Raw genomic sequence first — 17,230 nt, forward strand, 5'->3', positions numbered from 1 at the left:
TATTTGATATTAGGATGCTTCTCCTGCTTTTCACTGAAGCCATTTGCTTGAAATCTCATTTTCCACCCTTTCACCTTGAGTGTATATTTGTCTTTGGAGCTGAGATGTGTTTCCTGGAGGCAACATATGGTTAAGTTTTGTTTTTTGATTCAATGTGCAGATCTGTGCCTTTTTATTAGTGAATTCAATCCATTTACATTTAGGGTGATTATTGAAGTATGAAGTCTTCTTATTTTATCTTTTTCTTTCTGGTAGTTTGGTGTTTCCATTGCTTCCTTGTCCTTGTGTTGTTTTCTTTATTTTGGTTGGCTTTTGTGGGTTTTCCTTCTGGTTCCTCTTGTTTTATGTTATATACTTTGGTTCTGAATCTTTGGCGTGTGGTTACCATTATGAATATGTAAATATAGTTATATATATTCAGTCATCCATTTTCTTCTGCATGTACTTTATCTCCATTCCCCTTTGTGAATTTGGATCTTTGAATCTCTTCCTTTTCAGTCATTGTTATCTCAATTTGTTTTTATGTATGCTGAATGTTCATTACTATCTTGTTATAACAATTCTCTTCTTATTATTTAAGCTTATAATGCTCTGTTCTTAGTAAGGGTTGCACTCCTTTGCTTCTATTTCCCTGATAGTCACTTTATTCCTAATTATGTACTCTTTTGCTCATTTTGTTTTTGGTGAACTGACGCTTTTCAGTATTTCCTGTAGTGTAGGCCTTGTACTGGAGAATTCCTTCAATTTTTGTATGCCTGGAAAGGTCTTTATTTCTCCTTCATATCTAAAGGAGAGCTTAGCTGGATAAATTATTCTAGGTTGGAAGTTTCTTTCACTTAATAGCTTAAATATTTGATTCTATTCCTTTCTGGCTTGCATGGTTTGCTCTGAGAAGTCCAAGGATAATCTAATGGGTTTTTCTTTATAAGTTACCATTTTTTTCTCTTTGGCTGCCTTGAGAATTCTGTTTTTTGTCGTTGAGTTTTGATAATTTTAATATAATGTGTCTTCGTAAAGGACTTTTGCGGTTGAGATAATTGGGTGTTGTGTTGACTTCATGAATTCCGAGCTCCAGCTCATTCCTTAGATTTGGGAAATTGTCATCCATTGTTTGTCTGAAATTGCTTTCTAATCCCTGTTTTTTTTCCCTGCCCTTGATAATGCCCATTATTATTGTTTCCTCTCCTGATGGTATCAGCTAGTTCTTGAATTTCTCTTTCATTAATTTTCATTCTTCAGTTTCTCTCTTCTTCCTTCTGATTTATTTCTAGATATCTGTCTTCGATATCACTTATCTTTTCTTCCATTTGGTCAACTCTGTTGTTTCCCAAGCTTGCTGTTTCATTTTTCAACTATTGCAGTGTGTTCTTCATCTTCTTGGATGATCTGGCCATATCCAACAGTGGGGTTTTTAGGTCCCCTACTATGATAGTGTTTCAGTTTGTTTCTCTCTTTAGTTCTGTTAGTAATTGCTTTGCATATTTCGGGGCTCCCTGATTGAGAGCATTGATATTAATAAGTGTTATCAATTTTTTATTTGAGTTGTTTTGGATCTCACTGGGTTTTTTCAGAAGTGCCATCCTGAATTCTGTCATTTGAAGTCAATTTCATCTGATATTAGTACTGCTACTCCTGCTTTTCTCTGAATGACATGTGCTTGAAATATAATTTTCTACCCTTTCACTTTGAGTCTATATTGTCTTTGGAGCTGAGATGTGTCTCCTGGAGGCAACATATGGTTGGGTTTTGTTTTTTGATCTATTCTGCAACTTTGTGCCTTTTTATTAGTGAATTCAATCCATTTACATTTAGGGTGATTATTGAAGTATGAAGTCTTCTTATTTTATCTTTTTCTTTCTGGTAGTTTGGTGTTTCCATTGCTTCCTTGTCCTTGTGTTGTTTTCTTTATTTTGGTTGGCTTTTGTGGGTTTTCCTTCTGGTTCCTCTTGTTTTATGTTATATACTTTGGTTCTGAATCTTTGGCGTGTGGTTACCATTATGAATATGTAAATATAGTTATATATATTCAGTCATCCATTTTCTTCTGCATGTACTTTATCTCCATTCCCCTTTGTGAATTTGGATCTTTGAATCTCTTCCTTTTCAGTCATTGTTATCTCAATTTGTTTTTATGTATGCTGAATGTTCATTACTATCTTGTTATAACAATTCTCTTCTTATTATTTAAGCTTATAATGCTCTGTTCTTAGTAAGGGTTGCACTCCTTTGCTTCTATTTCCCTGATAGTCACTTTATTCCTAATTATGTACTCTTTTGCTCATTTTGTTTTTGGTGAACTGACGCTTTTCAGTATTTCCTGTAGTGTAGGCCTTGTACTGGAGAATTCCTTCAATTTTTGTATGCCTGGAAAGGTCTTTATTTCTCCTTCATATCTAAAGGAGAGCTTAGCTGGATAAATTATTCTAGGTTGGAAGTTTCTTTCACTTAATAGCTTAAATATTTGATTCTATTCCTTTCTGGCTTGCATGGTTTGCTCTGAGAAGTCCAAGGATAATCTAATGGGTTTTTCTTTATAAGTTACCATTTTTTTCTCTTTGGCTGCCTTGAGAATTCTGTTTTTTGTCGTTGATTTTTGATAATTTTAATATAATGTGTCTTCGTAAAGGACTTTTGCGGTTGAGATAATTGGGTGTTGTGTTGACTTCATGAATTCCGAGCTCCAGCTCATTCCTTAGATTTGGGAAATTGTCATCCATTGTTTGTCTGAAATTGCTTTCTAATCCCTGTTTTTTTTCCCTGCCCTTGATAATGCCCATTATTATTGTTTCCTCTCCTGATGGTATCAGCTAGTTCTTGAATTTCTCTTTCATTAATTTTCATTCTTCAGTTTCTCTCTTCTTCCTTCTGATTTATTTCTAGATATCTGTCTTCGATATCACTTATCTTTTCTTCCATTTGGTCAACTCTGTTGTTTCCCAAGCTTGCTGTTTCATTTTTCAACTATTGCAGTGTGTTCTTCATCTCCAGAAGTTCTATTTGGTTCTTTTTGAGTGATTCAGTTTCCTTGCTCTGCTCATCTAGTTGTTTTTTCAATTCTTGCAATTTTTTATTTGAGTTGTTTTGGATCTCACTGGGTTTTTTCAGAAGTGCCATCCTGAATTCTGTCATTTAAGTCACATATTTCTATGTTTGCAATTTTATTTTCTGGAGATTTTTCTCTTTCTTTCTGAGCTGCCTTGTCACCTTGGTTGTTCACAGTGTTTAATGGACTATTTTTCTGCCTGGCATTAATGGAAATGTATTCTGCTTTTTCCCAGAAAGAAGATTTATTATATAAAAGTCTCTCTTTAGCCTGTTGCAAAGAAGGCACTTTTCTTCTGGTTTCCAGTAGGTGGTGTCTAAGCCTCTTGGATCCTTGCTTTACATAAAGCTTTAAAAATCAGTTTTTATTTTCTGATAGATATTTAATCATGTTCGCTACCCTCAGTTTCAGTCCCTGCCAGTATTAGCAACAGTTTTGGTAGCATTTGCTCAGATTCCCCTGGGCTCCGCAGTGTTCCATCTCTGAAGGTATGCGGGGAGGGGTCTTCTGAGTTGGGGATTGGGGGCTGCAGCTCAGTCTTGGTTTTCCAATCACAGTTGGTAAAAATCAGCTGTTTCTCTGCTGGCCGCTTCTCTGCTTTCTGCCCTGATGACTGGGCCCTGCAACCAGCAGGCCACGGGGAGCTTGCAACTTTCTCAGGCAGGGCTGTTCAGGGAACTTGACACATGAACTCGCTGCTCTTTCTCCCCTCCTTCACTTCCCCTCCCCCTCCTCCTTCATGGAGCTCCAGAGGCTGCGAGAGGTAGCTTCAGTCTCAGCAGTGTTTGCTCAGATTCTCCTGGGTTTCTGTGGTGATCAGTCCTGGAGGATATGGGGTGAGGGGCCTGCTGGATTAGGAGTTGGGGGCTTCGGCTCAGCCTTGGTTTTGCAACCAGGGCCGGTAAAAATCAGCTGTTGTTTCTCTGTGGTCCTGCCCCACTTCTCTGCTTTCTACCCTGATGACTGGGCCCTGCTGCCGGCCGCATATAAGTTCCAGGCAGGGTTGTTCAGGGAAGTCACTGCACCTTCACCCCTCCCGCTCCTCCTACAGGGAGCTCTGGCGACTGCCAGAGGTAGTTTCTTTATCTCCCAGTCCACTGCCTGACATCTAGGGTTCTGACCTGTAGTAGGTCTTATGTGCAGATCCCACACTCAGACATGCTGGTGTGCAGTTTGGGTGTTTTTTTGTTAAGTTTTAGATGTTCAGCTTATTGTTGTTTCAAGGGGAAAGATCTGGGGATGTCTCTCACTCTGCCATGTTTTTTCCTCTCTGACAATTCTTTAATCAGAGAGGATAAAAGGTTCATTCTTATAAAAGTACAGTTAGTATATTTGCTGAGTTACAACCTCCTTGTACATTTTTATGTAATGTATATTTTTATTTAACAAGCATGTGAATCAATGTTTGTTACCAAGCTCCAGCATGTTCTCTGTGGCTGTGCTTCTTCCCATCTTTCTAACTAGATCCTGTGCTTTCTTCCTCACACTGGTCTACATCACTCAACCAGCCTCTTCAGGTCCTGCCTGCAACGTCTTTGTTCTTACTGTTGTTCTTTTTTTCTGACTAGAGCACCGAGACTGCAGTTTTCAGAACTATTTGCTAATATATCACTTCTCACCTAGGTTAATATGGGGGAGAACAGACCAGTTTGGATAGTTGAGAGAACTACTGACTTCTGTTGCAGCATGCTGTTTTCTGTAATAAATAATAAATCGATGGTAGCATTATGCTGCCCAATCACTGGAACTATACATTTTTAAAAATTTACTTTTATGGAGGTAAAGAAGAACTACTTTAAAGTGCACAACTCAGTGATATTTTGTACAGTTACAATGCTGTATGACCACTACCACTATCAGTTCTAGAATATTCTCATGATTCCAGATGGAAACTCAAAACCCATGAACAGTTACTCTTCCCTCCGCTAGCCCCTGGCAACCACCAATCTGCTTGCTTTGTCTTGATGGATTGACCTTTTCTATATATTTCATATAAATGGACTCATGTGTTTTATATGTGTGTATGTGTCTATGTGTGTCTGTGTGGCTTCTTTCAGTTATTATAATATTTTCAGGGTTTATCCACATTGTAGCAATTGTAAATACTTCATTCTTTATATGGCTGAATCATACCCTATTGTATGGATGTACCAGAATTTATTCATTCATTTACTCACTGTAAATTTTGTTTTGGGGAAGAATCAAATCACTTTCTGTGTCTCCAGTGCCTATCATAGTGGCCAGGGCAGCAGCAGGATGATGTGCAGATGGTGCAGTGTTCAGGACACATGGCTGAAGGGTCAGTGTGGCTTGAACCAGCTCACTAGGCTCTATAGAAGCCTGCCTAAGCTGTATCTACTCTAAGTAGTGCCTCCTTTGTCCTCCACCTGCAATGGCACCTTTAGTTCAGAAGGAAGTCTCTGAGAAACAGATATGGAAGGAGAGCTGTGATGACATATCATGTATTAGTAAAGCATAGTTAACACAGCTTACTGTCGGCCCCCCCACCAAAAACAAAAACAAAAACAAAAACAGTCCAACCCTTCTAATCCCTGACTTTCAGGCTTATGATCCTTCACTCCTCTTTATTTCATACCTGACACTCAGACCATGTGGAAGCATTTCCCTCCCGATACATGGAAGATGACCAACTCCCTGCTCTTCCACTGCTAATGCTCTCATCTGGGCCACCACCTCTCACATGTATGATCTCTGAGCTGGTCTGTGGGTGTTGGTCCTTGAGTTCCTGTAGTTTGTTCTCAACCCATCACCCCAAGGTCCCTCTCCAGCTGGAAGCCAGATGACAGCACTTATGTTTCCAAATACTTGGAAGCTCCCCATGTCACTGCAGATAGAATCTGAAGGCTTTTTACAGTAGCCTGCAAGACCCTACTGGGTACCCTTATTAGTTATGAGCCCTCCTTCCACTTCCCCCAGATTGGTGTTTCAGCTACACCATTTCCTTCCCCCCAGTGACCATAATGCTTCACTCTCTGCCTGCCTTTAGGTTTTTATTTCTCACATCTTCCCGATGAGGAATTCACTGACTATCATAAACCTACCTAATATCCTTATCTCTGGCCAAGTTATCCTAATAATTTATCCATTATCCACTGTCTTTAATGCAACATATCCTGATAGCCATTGTCACTAAAATAAGTTCCATGGAAAAAATACCCTCCCCCCTAATTTCTTCACCACTTGGTCCCCAGCAAGTCTGAGTGTGCTTGTCAACATGGTAGGTTCTGAACAAGAACTTGCTTGGCAAGTGATTTAGCATCTGTCCTCTTTGTCAACAGGCTCTGTGGCTGCTCCATCACATCTTTATACTCTCGGGATCTTGCATCCACCCTCACAAGCAATCAGAGGCTGGAGACTCTGGACCTGGGCCAGAATATCTTCGGGAAGAATGGAATAATAGTGCTCTTTGAGGCTTTAAAACAGAACAATAGCCCCTTAAAGACGCTCAGGCTGAAGATGGATGGTTCTAGTGTGGAAATGCAGATGCTGTTGGAGGAAGTGAAAGACAGCAATCCCACACTGACCATTGATTGTGAGGATTCCAGAACAACTAGGTCCTCGTACTGTGACTTCTTTTCCTCAATGCTCTGAGATAATGCTCTAGCAATTAAATGTCTCTCTGATGATATCTCTTTAATGAAGATTATAGGGTCAAATATTAATTACTGTGCCAAAACATAGAACAGAGCACTGGCTTTCACTATCTGGTTTACGGTAAATTCTGCACGAGTCACATACCCACTTTATGTCAGAATTCTGTTATCTTTCACAAGGATGCAAGAATAATAAAAGGCAAAGCACTATGTTTGAAGCTGTGTTTATTAACATGCCCCAAAGCTAACAGTGTAAACTTTACGGCATACGTAGTCCAGGAAAAAACATTATGAAATTCATAGATGATGGTAGAATTTTTTCCTATATTCTACCCTAGCTCAAGTACTTCTTGGCCTAATTTAATTATAGGCTGATGGGTCTACATAATCAGTGCAGTTCATGGTTTTCTTACTCAGTTTTATGATATTCTAACGTAGGAGTTGGTAAGCTTTTTCTGTAAAGGGCCCAATAGCTAATATTTTAGGGTTTACAGTCTATATAGTAACTGTCACAACTCACATTTGCTGTTATAGTGTAAAAACAGCCAGAGACCATATGAGGATGAGAGGGCATGGCTGTGTTCCAATAAAACTTTATTTATGAAAACAAGCAATGGGCTAGATTTGGCCAGTGGGCAATCATTTTCCAACCCTTGCTCTAATCCTGTTGTTGATGAAGCACAGACCTGACCGCATCTGTTTGCTTTAAACTTTCGATAATTCTGTGTATAATCCATTGCCATGAAGAAGAAAGCCCTTCTTGGTTATCCTCAGACTATTGCTTGTAACCACAGAAAAGGCAGCAAAGCTACTTCAGAACTTCCTTTAAAAAAATTAAACAACTCAAGATCACCATTTAGCACTAACTCTTAGGCACAGACAATAGTGAGTGACATTTTCTCTTAATTTTTCCACCAAACTCCAGAGGTGAGTGATAAGACTGTTTACGTGGTCCCATGTTGATATACATGGGTGTGTGTGGGGGCGGTCCATAACAATATGGGATGTGATCAAAGTCCTGGTTATAAAAACAGTGGCCTAGAGTTAGAGATTTAGGTTGAAGGTAGAAATGACAAAAAAATTTTTTTGTTTTGGATTCAGGATAACATTTTATTTTGGTGAAGTTTTCTCCCCAACAGTTTTTACCTGCTAACTTCTAACTATAAAACCCCTAAATTTCAAAGTTTTAGGTAAGATGAATATATCTTTTTAAAACCTTATTTTTGAATAATGATAGCCTGCTTTTCAATCAAAAGTGAAGGTTATTAACCCTCTGCATTTTGAGGATATTATTCCGTGGGGTTTGGCCTTCATTATTGCCATGTCTTTGTAGCCAGTCACTCCTTTCATTCTGGCTGTTGTCGAGAAATTCTCTTTGAATACTAATGTATTTATGCACAAATTTTCTTTCCTTTTATCTCCTAGTTTTTGTTTGTGTGTTTTTTAAAGTTTTTTATTTTTCAGTTACAGTTGACATTCAATATTATATATGTTTAAGGTGTACAGCATAGTGGTTAGATATTTACATAATTTACAAAGTGATCTCCCAGTTAATCTAGTACCTACCTGGCACTATACATAGTTATCACAGTATTTCCTTTTATGCTGCTAGGGTTTCAGAATTTTGGGGAGAAAAAAATTCAGCCTTTATCTCTTTACATATTGTCTTCCATTTTCTATATTGTCTCCTCATTTATCTCCCATATTTCTTAGTGTTTCACCCTTTCCCCTTCTGTGCTATATTCTGTGAGTTAAGTATCACCTTAGTTGAAAAAGAGTTGGGCAACTAGAAGATAAACACCACAAATTGACACATAACTCTTAGTAACTCAAGTATGGAGGTACTAGGGCTTAACTTCGTCACTCAATGATCTCATGAAGGACCTGATTTCTTTTACTGTCCAGCTTTGCCGTCCTTATTAAGATAAATCTGTTTATTAAGGTCCTTATTAAGATAAATCTCAAATGTTCAAGTTGCTATGGTATTTGGGGTGACACCTGCTGACATCAACTTAAATCAAGCTTTTGCATAAGGGTGGTTAGTGGGATGTGGAAAGGCAAGGATTTTAAGGGACTATCAGGGGGAGGAATTGAGTCTGGATCAGGAGAAGTGATCAAGTAATTAGAGGTGGGGCTGAGTCAAAATTCAGGGTTCTGCTTGAGCACAAAGCTCATAGTACATTTTTTTTTTTAATTAAAAGAACTCTCATAAAAACCAGAGACAAATGTAGTAGAGGCTGGTTGTGATCGAAATGTCTGGATCACTAACCAATGTAGTGTATATCTAAAACTAATATGTAATAAAAAAACAAAACAAAACCCTGTCTGGGTCAGACCCTCTACTGGATATTTCAAGTACATTTTGATTGAAACATTGCAGAAGTCTCCCCCTAAAAAGAATCATGTTATTTTTTCTTTTTATAAATAAGAAACAAACACAGCCAGAGGACTCTGTGCCCTGATGTGGCAAAGCCTCTAAGAAGCAGCGGTGACCTGAAACCATCATTCATCATATTGTAAAGATTGTGGTTTGTCTTATAACTCACTTTGTACAGAAAAATTTAAAAAGTCTTACAGAATTTGGAATAAAAGGCATAGAGTTTAGGATACTGTATAGATCAGTGTGTTGCAGAAATGTTGCAAAATCAGACCGGTGAGAAACCAAGCACCACTCAGAGAGTTGGAGTACTCATGTTTATTATACAGGCAGTCCCAGAAGAGCTGGCACTCTGAAGATCTGTTCTCTGAGCTCAGATGCAACTTTGCTTTTATAGGGCTTGTCCGTGCAGTTACATTTGGCCAGTTGGCATGTGTGTTGATTGGTTAATTTGTCCTCAGGCAGTTACAAAGAGTTACAAAGCGTGAGGTTTTCAGGCAGGAACTCAGGCAATATATCTGTTATCTGTTATCTAGACAGAATAAGCAAAAAGGAAGATGAATCTTTAGTTAATTTCGAGGTCACCCTGCCCTTTGGCCTATGCGGCAAGCATATCTATAGAAGCAGAACAAAGAGCTGATTATAAGATTAGCCATTTGAGTGAAATATCCTCTTCAAGTGGTTCTCAGAAGGGGTGATTTTGCCACCCAGGGGACAATGGACAACATTTGGAGTTATTTTTATTGTCACAACTAGGGGGTGCTCCTGGCATCTAATGGGTAGAGACCAAGGTTGCTGCCAAATGTACAAACAAATGCCAGGACACCCTCTTCCTCCTCCCAACAAAGAGCTAGTAGTACTGAGAGTGAGAAACTCTCCAGCCCCCGATTTATTTATTCACTGCTGTAGAACAAGACAGTGGTCCACAAGCCCGGGGCGATTTTGCCCCTCAGGGAACACTTGCCAATGCCTAGACACATTTTATTTCTTTATCGTGGCAAAATACACATAACATCAAACTTACCATTTTAATCATGTTAAAGCATACAATTCAATGGCATTTAGAGCATTCACAAGGTTGTGCAACCACTACCAACCACCATCTAGTTCCAGAACATTCCATCACCCAGAAGGGCACCCAGCTGCTCTGTTAGGCGGCCCCTCTGTATCCACCTCTCCTAGCCCCTGGAAGCCATGCATCGCATGTGCTTTCTGTCTCTCTAGACTTGACTATTTCAGATTTTTTGGGTCACAGCTGATCGTGCTGCTTGCTCCAAGTGGGCAGAGGCCAGGGGTGCTGCTGAACACCCTACAAGGACAGCCCCGGCAGCAAAGAACCATTCTGTCATTCTGAGGTTGAAAACCCCACCACGGATGAAAGTAGGAACAGCTTCTAGTCAGATGTGATGTCTCCAGGATGCCCACCCTCCCTGGGTTTCTCTGCTGGGTAAATGAAGACCCCGGAAGACTTTACTTTTTCTTCTCTCTTCCTTCTGGACAGCAGGCGTCAAAATGTCCACCTCATGGTGTTTCGAGGAATGGTTCCCCACAGCCTGTCACTCCACTTGCCCTCCACCAGCCTCTGTCCCTTCACAGCTCAGCTTTGCAGGGGCCAGAGGGCCTGACAGCCTGCAGAATCGCAGCTCCTGCTTCCCCGCCCTGCTGCACCCCAGAGAAGGGGTGGGTAGCTGGCTATCCTGCTCCGGAAAGGAAGAAAACTCTCCGTTTGGGGCTGATCTAACAGGGCTTGTTTTCCAGGGCTGTGCATGAGCCAGCAACTCAGGCCCCAGATGAGTCCATCCCCCAACATCATGGTTCATTTAACCCCCTTCTTGCTTGGCACGAGGCAGTTGTGGAGCTGGCCTTGGGGTTCAAGCTCACTTGTACAAGAGTCTCAGTAGGGAGAGTGGCATGGGGAGTTAAATCCGTGGAGATTCAGGGTAGGAAGGTTCTTCCTGGGGATACCTGTTAGATCTTCTCTTCCAGCTCACCTGGATTCCAGATTCCAAATGAAGGTCTGTGACAATGCTGGGCTAGGTCATTCAGAAGAGAAACATTCCATCATAGACCAAGGGGAGAGTCAAATTGGAACATTCCATCAGATGCCAATGGGGGAGTCAAAGTGGAACCAAAGGAGAGCCAGAAGTGGAGGATTTCATCCTAGATCAAGGCGGGAGAGGAGGGGGAAGCCAGAGGCAGAACATTCCATCGTAGACCAAGGAAGAGAGAGCCAGAAGGGAACATTTTATGACAAACCAAGGCAAGAGCCAGAAACATTTCATCATGGACCAAGGCAGCGGGGCTTCACACTCTGTGTTGGAAAACTTCAATGTCCAGACCACATGTACAATGCACGTCTCAGAGAAGGCTTCCCATAGGCCAGTAAAGTACCATTCTTACTATGGAGCTGGAGGGCTCTGGAGAGAGCTCAGTGATACCCCTCTCCCCCGGAGCAGAGGAGGTTGGGTGAGTGGTACTCACAGGGCCATCTTGGTCAGATCTGGCCTGGGGTCTGTTGTCTCCAGCAGATCTTCTGCCTCACCTCCCATCCGAACTCTCAGTCCTAGAATCTAGCTCAGAACTTGCCTGGATACTGCTCTGAGACCCAAGCTAGCCTCCTGGATCTCTCTCTAGCCCAGTGGTTCTCAACTGGGGGCGATTCCTGCCCCCAGGTTCCCCCAACAGTGTCTAGAGACATTTTGGTCACAACTGGCATCAGATGGGTAAAGTCCAGAGATGCTGCTACACCTTACAATGCACAATGAAGCCCTCCTCCACTCACATGCAGCAAAGAATTATCTGGTCCCAGATTTTAACAGTGCCAAGGTTGGGAAACCCTGGCTTCGGTGATTTTTCTGCCAGAAATAACCACCTTCTAATATTCCACTGATTTGGAGAAAGGCAAGGTCGCAAGTTCAAGGCAATTCTCCAAACTCAGCTTAGAGTAAGACACTGCTGTTTTTAGAGAACTTGGCATTAGGTCCCATGTCAATGGGAAGAGGTAAAGCAAAGCTGGCAAAAATGCATAGATTGAGATATATTATAAAGAAAAAACTTAAAGAAAAAGTTCTCGATCTGGCTTTCCTGACCTTTTCACTCAATTTCACATGGGTTTCCCTGTGAGCTTTCTCTGATCCAGCCATTTTAGGTTTCCTGCTAGTTCCCCAAGCTCACGCCTGCGTCAGGCCCTGCTGGAGAACTTGATATTCTGTGCCTGGTGGGTGTTCTTAGGGTATCACAACGTTTCACAGGCCACTCCTACACAACAGTCACCACTTTCTCACACAGCTGTGTTTACTCCCTGACCAGGCTTCATGCAGGACACTCCCCCGGTCTGCTTGCGTTTTCTCATCACCCTCTTCATAGCCTTCTAAACCTGTGGTTCTTTTTTTTTAAATTTATTTTTTATAGTGACATTGATAATGAAATCGAATAAGTTTCAGCTGTACATTTTAACAGTAGGGCATATATATATTTACACTGGGGTCACCTCCCATAGATTTCTTTCTGTCACCATGTATTTGAACCCCCTTATCTCATCTACCTCCCTCCTCCCCTTTCCCCTATGGTAACCACTAGTCTATTGTCCATGTCCATGAGTCTCTGTTTGTCCTGTTTGTTTCTTTTAGGTTTATATCCCATATATGAGTGATATCATGTGATTTTCAACTTTTTCAGTCAGGCTTATTTCACTTAGCATGATTATCTTGAGGTCCATCCATGTTGTCACAAATGGAAGTATTTTACCTCTTATAGCTGAGTAATATTCCATAGTATACATGTACCACAGCTTCTTTATCCAATCATCTATCATAGGACACTTCAGTTGCTTCCATGTCCTGGCCACCATGAATAATGCTGCTGTGAACAAGGATGTGCAAATATCTTTTCGGATATGATTTTTTAAGTCTTTGGGGTAAATACCCAGTAGAGGGATTGCTGAATCATATAGTAAATCAATTCTTAGTTTTTTGAGGAAACTCCATACTGTTTTCCATAGTGGCTGTACCAATTTGCAGTGCCACCAGCAGTGTATGAGGGTTCCTATCTCTCTGCATCCCCTCCAGCATTTGTTATTATTTGTCCTGTTGATTATAGCTATTCTAACAGGTGTGAGATGGTATCTCATTGTGGTTTTGATTTGCGATGTTGAGCATCTTTTCATATATTTGTTGAACATTTGTATGTCCTCTAGGGAGAAGTGTTCAGGTCCTTTGCTCATTTTTTGATTAGATCATTTGGGATTTTTGTTGCTGTTATTGAGTTGTATAAATTCTTTGTATATATTGGATACTAGGCTCTTATCAGAGGTGTTGGTTCAAATATATTTTACCATTCAGATGGTTGTCTCTTTACCTTATTGACAGTTTCTTTTGCTGAGCAGAAACTTATTAGTATGATGTAGTCCCATTAATTTATTTTTGCTTTTACGTCACTTGCCTTTACAGTCAAATTCATAAAATCCTCTTTAAGTCTATAGTCCAAGGTTCTTCTACGCATTTTATTATTTCAGGTCTTATATTTGAGTCCTTAATCCATTTTGAGTTAATGTTGATGTGTGGTGTATTATTATGTTAAGGTACTTTTCTTCTATACCGATTTTGTTAAGTGTTGATCATAAATGGATGCTGTATTTTGTCGAAGGCTTTCTCTGCATCTATTGATATGATCATATGATTCTTATTTTTTAATTTGTTTATGTGGTGTATCATAGTAATTGATTTGCGTATGTGGTTTATAATTTTTTTAATATGATGCTATATTCGGTTCGCTAGTATCTTATTTAGGATTTTTGTATCTGTGTTCATGAGAGATATTGGTCTGTAGTTTTTGTGTGTGCGTGTTATCCTTACCAGGTTTTGGTATCAGAGTACTACTGGCCTCATAAAATGAGTTGGGAAGTATTGCCTCCTCTTCAATTTTTTGGAAAGGTTTGAGGATATGTATTTAATACATAAAATATGTATTAAATCTTCTTTGAATGTTTAGTAGAATTCACTGTTGAAGCCATCTGGTCCTGGACTTTTACTTTTTGGTAAGTTTTTGATGATTGTTTCAACCTCTTTGTTGCATTTATTTATTTATTTATTTTTATTTATTTATTTATTTATTTATTTATTTATTTATTTATTTATTTTGAGAATGTTTCATGAGCCTTAGAGAAGAATGTATAAGCAGCTGTTTTGAGATGGAAGGCTCTGGAAATGTCAATTATGTCCAGTTGGTCTAATGCGTCATTTAAGAATGTTATCTCCTTATTGCTTTTCTGTTTGGATCATCTGTCCATATCTGAAAGTGGGTTATTTAGATATCCTACTGTGATAGTATTTTGGTCTGTTTCTCACTCGAGTTCTGTTAGTTATATATACTTAGGAGTCCATTTTCTTCTTCATGTGCCTTATCTCAATTCTCCTTAGCGAAGCTGGATCTTTGAATCATCCCCTTTTCAAACATTATTGTCTCAATTTGTTCCAATATATGCCGAATGTTCATTACTATCTTGCTATAGCAAATCTTTTCTTATTGTTTAAGCTTGTAATGCCCTGTTTCCAGCAAGGGTTGCACACTTCTTTTTCTATCTGCCTGCCATTCACCTTACTCATAATTATGTATTTTTATTTTTGTCATTTTGTTTTAGGTGAGCTGACCCCTTTCAGTATTTCTTGTAATGCAGGCCTCGTAGTGGAAAATTCCCTCATTTTTTTTTTTACGTCTGGAAAAGTCTTAATTTTTTCTTCATATTGAAAGGAGAGCTTAACTAGATTCATTATTATTGTCTAGCAGTTCCTTTCATTTAATAGTTTGAATATTTGGTTCCATTCCTTTCTGGCTTGTAAAGTTTGTGCTGAGAAGTCTGATGATAATCTAATGGGTTTTCCTTTATAGGTTACCATCTTCTTTTCCTTGGCTGCCTTGAGAATTCTCTCTTTGTCTTTGATTTGTGGTAATTTTAATATAATGTGTCTTGGAGAGGGCCTTTTTGGGTTGATAGAATTGGGTGTTCTGTTGATTTCTTGAATGCCAAGCTCCAGCTCATTCCTTAGATTTGGGAAATTCTCGTCCACTATTTGTCTGAAAATGCTTTCTAATCCCTGTTCCTTTTCCTCCCCTTCAAGAATGCCCAGTATTCTTATGTTTCCTTTCCTGATGGTATCAGCTAGTTCTTGAATTTCTCTTTCATTATTTTTCATTCTTTGGTTTCTCTCTTCTTCCTTCTGATTTATTTCTAGATTTCTGTCTTCGATATCACTGATCCTTTCTTCCATTTGGTTGACTCTATTTCCCAAGCTTGCTATTTCATTTTTCATCTCTTGCAGTGTGTTCTTAATTTCCAGTTCTATTCTGTTCTTTTTGAAGGTTTCGATCTCCTTGCTAAAGAACTCATTCTGCTCATCTAGTTGTTTTTTCAATTCCTGAATTTGTATGAATTGTTTTGGATCTCACTGAGTTTTTTCAGAAGCACCCTCTTGAGTTCTTTGTCATTTAAGTCACATATTTCCATATCTGTAAGCTTATTTTTTTTGGAGATTTTTCTCTTTCTTTCTTAGCTGCTATATCACCTTGGTTGTTCATGGTGTTTAATGGACTATTTCTCCACCTGGGCATTAATTGAAGTGTATTCTGCTTTTTTTCCCCCCCCAGACAGAAGATTTATCATATAAAGATCTCTCTATAGGCTGTTGCAAAGAAGGCATTTTTCTTTTGGTTTCCAGTAGGTGGTGTCTAATCCTCTTGGAACCCTGCTTTATATAAAGTCTTACTAATGTCCTTTTTCTTATAAATATTTAATCACGCTCACTATCTTCAGTTTTAGTCCCTGACAGTGTTAGTGTTGCAGAAATGTTGCGAAACAAGACTGGCGAGAAACCAAGCACCCCTCAGAGAGTTGGAGAACTCAGGTTTATTCTGCTGGCAATCCCAGAAGAGCTTAGAACCATTACTCTAGAAAAAGATGAGAACCTGGCCAGCTTTTTAGTCAGCTGGAGAAATCCTTTAGGAGGCATACTAAGGTAGATCCCACTTCCCCTGCAGGATTAGCTTTGTTAGACAAGTATTTTATTAGCCAGTCAGCCCCTGATATCAGATGCAAGCTTCAAAAGCTGCAAATGAGGCCACAGACTAACCAAAATCAGTTACTAGATATGTCCTTCTTGGTCTATAACAATCGAGATCTTGAAGAGGGAAAAAGAGAACAGAATAAAGAAAACGAGAAGCCAGGATTATGGTTTTATAATTGACCAGGCCCTTGGTACCCAACAAGCATCCTCAAGAGACCGGGGAATAAGGAGACATTGAGTTCTTGCTTCAAATGCAAGAAAGTAAGACATTGGGCAAAGGACTGTACTGAATAGCCTCTGAGCCCCTGCCGCACATGCAAAGAAACTGGTAGTCATCCCTGGCATTGGGGAGTTGACTGTCCATGCTCCCAGAGAGGAGGGCGGCCAGCCAACACCCTAGTAGCCCAGGTTCAGGAACTGTGTGAGTGAAGAGGCCTGGGGCAATCCTCGCTGCCCCTGTACAGGAATGTGGTCATCACTACTGAGGAACCCCAGGTAATTCTGGACTTAATGGGTAAGCAAATTCAGTTTCTTTTAGATACAGGGGCAACCTATTCTGTTCTCCCTGCATTTGCAGGAAAACTCTGCTCACAAACTATGATTATCATAGGAGTAGGAGAAGGCAAAGTCAACCATTTTACTCTACCACTGACCTGCCGATTTGAAGATCGGATCTCTCAGCAGTTTTTAATAGTTCCAATCTTTCCAGCTCCCTTGTTATGATGGGATATTTTAACTAAATTAGGAGCAATATTACAACCCTGGTGTAGACCCCACCAGACTTTTAATACTTCAAGAATCAGCTAATATATCAGAAAACATTGACCAACAAGTTAATCGAGTGGCTTGTTACAATGGCAGGCCCGGGATAGCCAGGACTGCTGCACCAGTAAAAGTTCAGCTCTTATGCTCCTTCACCAAGACCTAGACTTATTAGCTGGCCCAGTGATAGGAGTGCCTTCCCAGAGATCTTGGTAATCAGGAATTTTCTCCTCCTTCATCCTCGGACTCTCAGGGGAAAATGAGTTCTCTCACCCAAACCCCACAAGCTGCCTTAGTGCCAGAGGTCTTTAAGGTGTCCAATAACTGGGACAGGGAAGACAAGGAAGTTCTTTGTCTAGGGACTAAGGCAGCATTT

General features: G+C 40.0%; 1 protein-coding gene across 1 annotated transcript in view; it reads left to right on the forward strand.

Moving 5' to 3' along the window:
* NLRP7 (NLR family pyrin domain containing 7) overlaps window positions 1–6,655 on the forward strand; it is a 22,745-nt gene extending 16,090 nt beyond the window's left edge. The window contains exon 7 of the mRNA XM_006915987.1: window positions 6,343–6,655. Within this exon, the coding sequence (XP_006916049.1) occupies window positions 6,343–6,655 (313 nt within the window). The remainder of the gene's footprint in view (window positions 1–6,342) is intronic.
* Window positions 6,656–17,230: the final 10,575 nt, after the last annotated feature.

This window comes from Pteropus alecto, unplaced genomic scaffold (assembly GCF_000325575.1).
Source record: "Pteropus alecto unplaced genomic scaffold, ASM32557v1 scaffold326, whole genome shotgun sequence".
Lineage (NCBI taxonomy): Eukaryota > Metazoa > Chordata > Mammalia > Chiroptera > Pteropodidae > Pteropus > Pteropus alecto.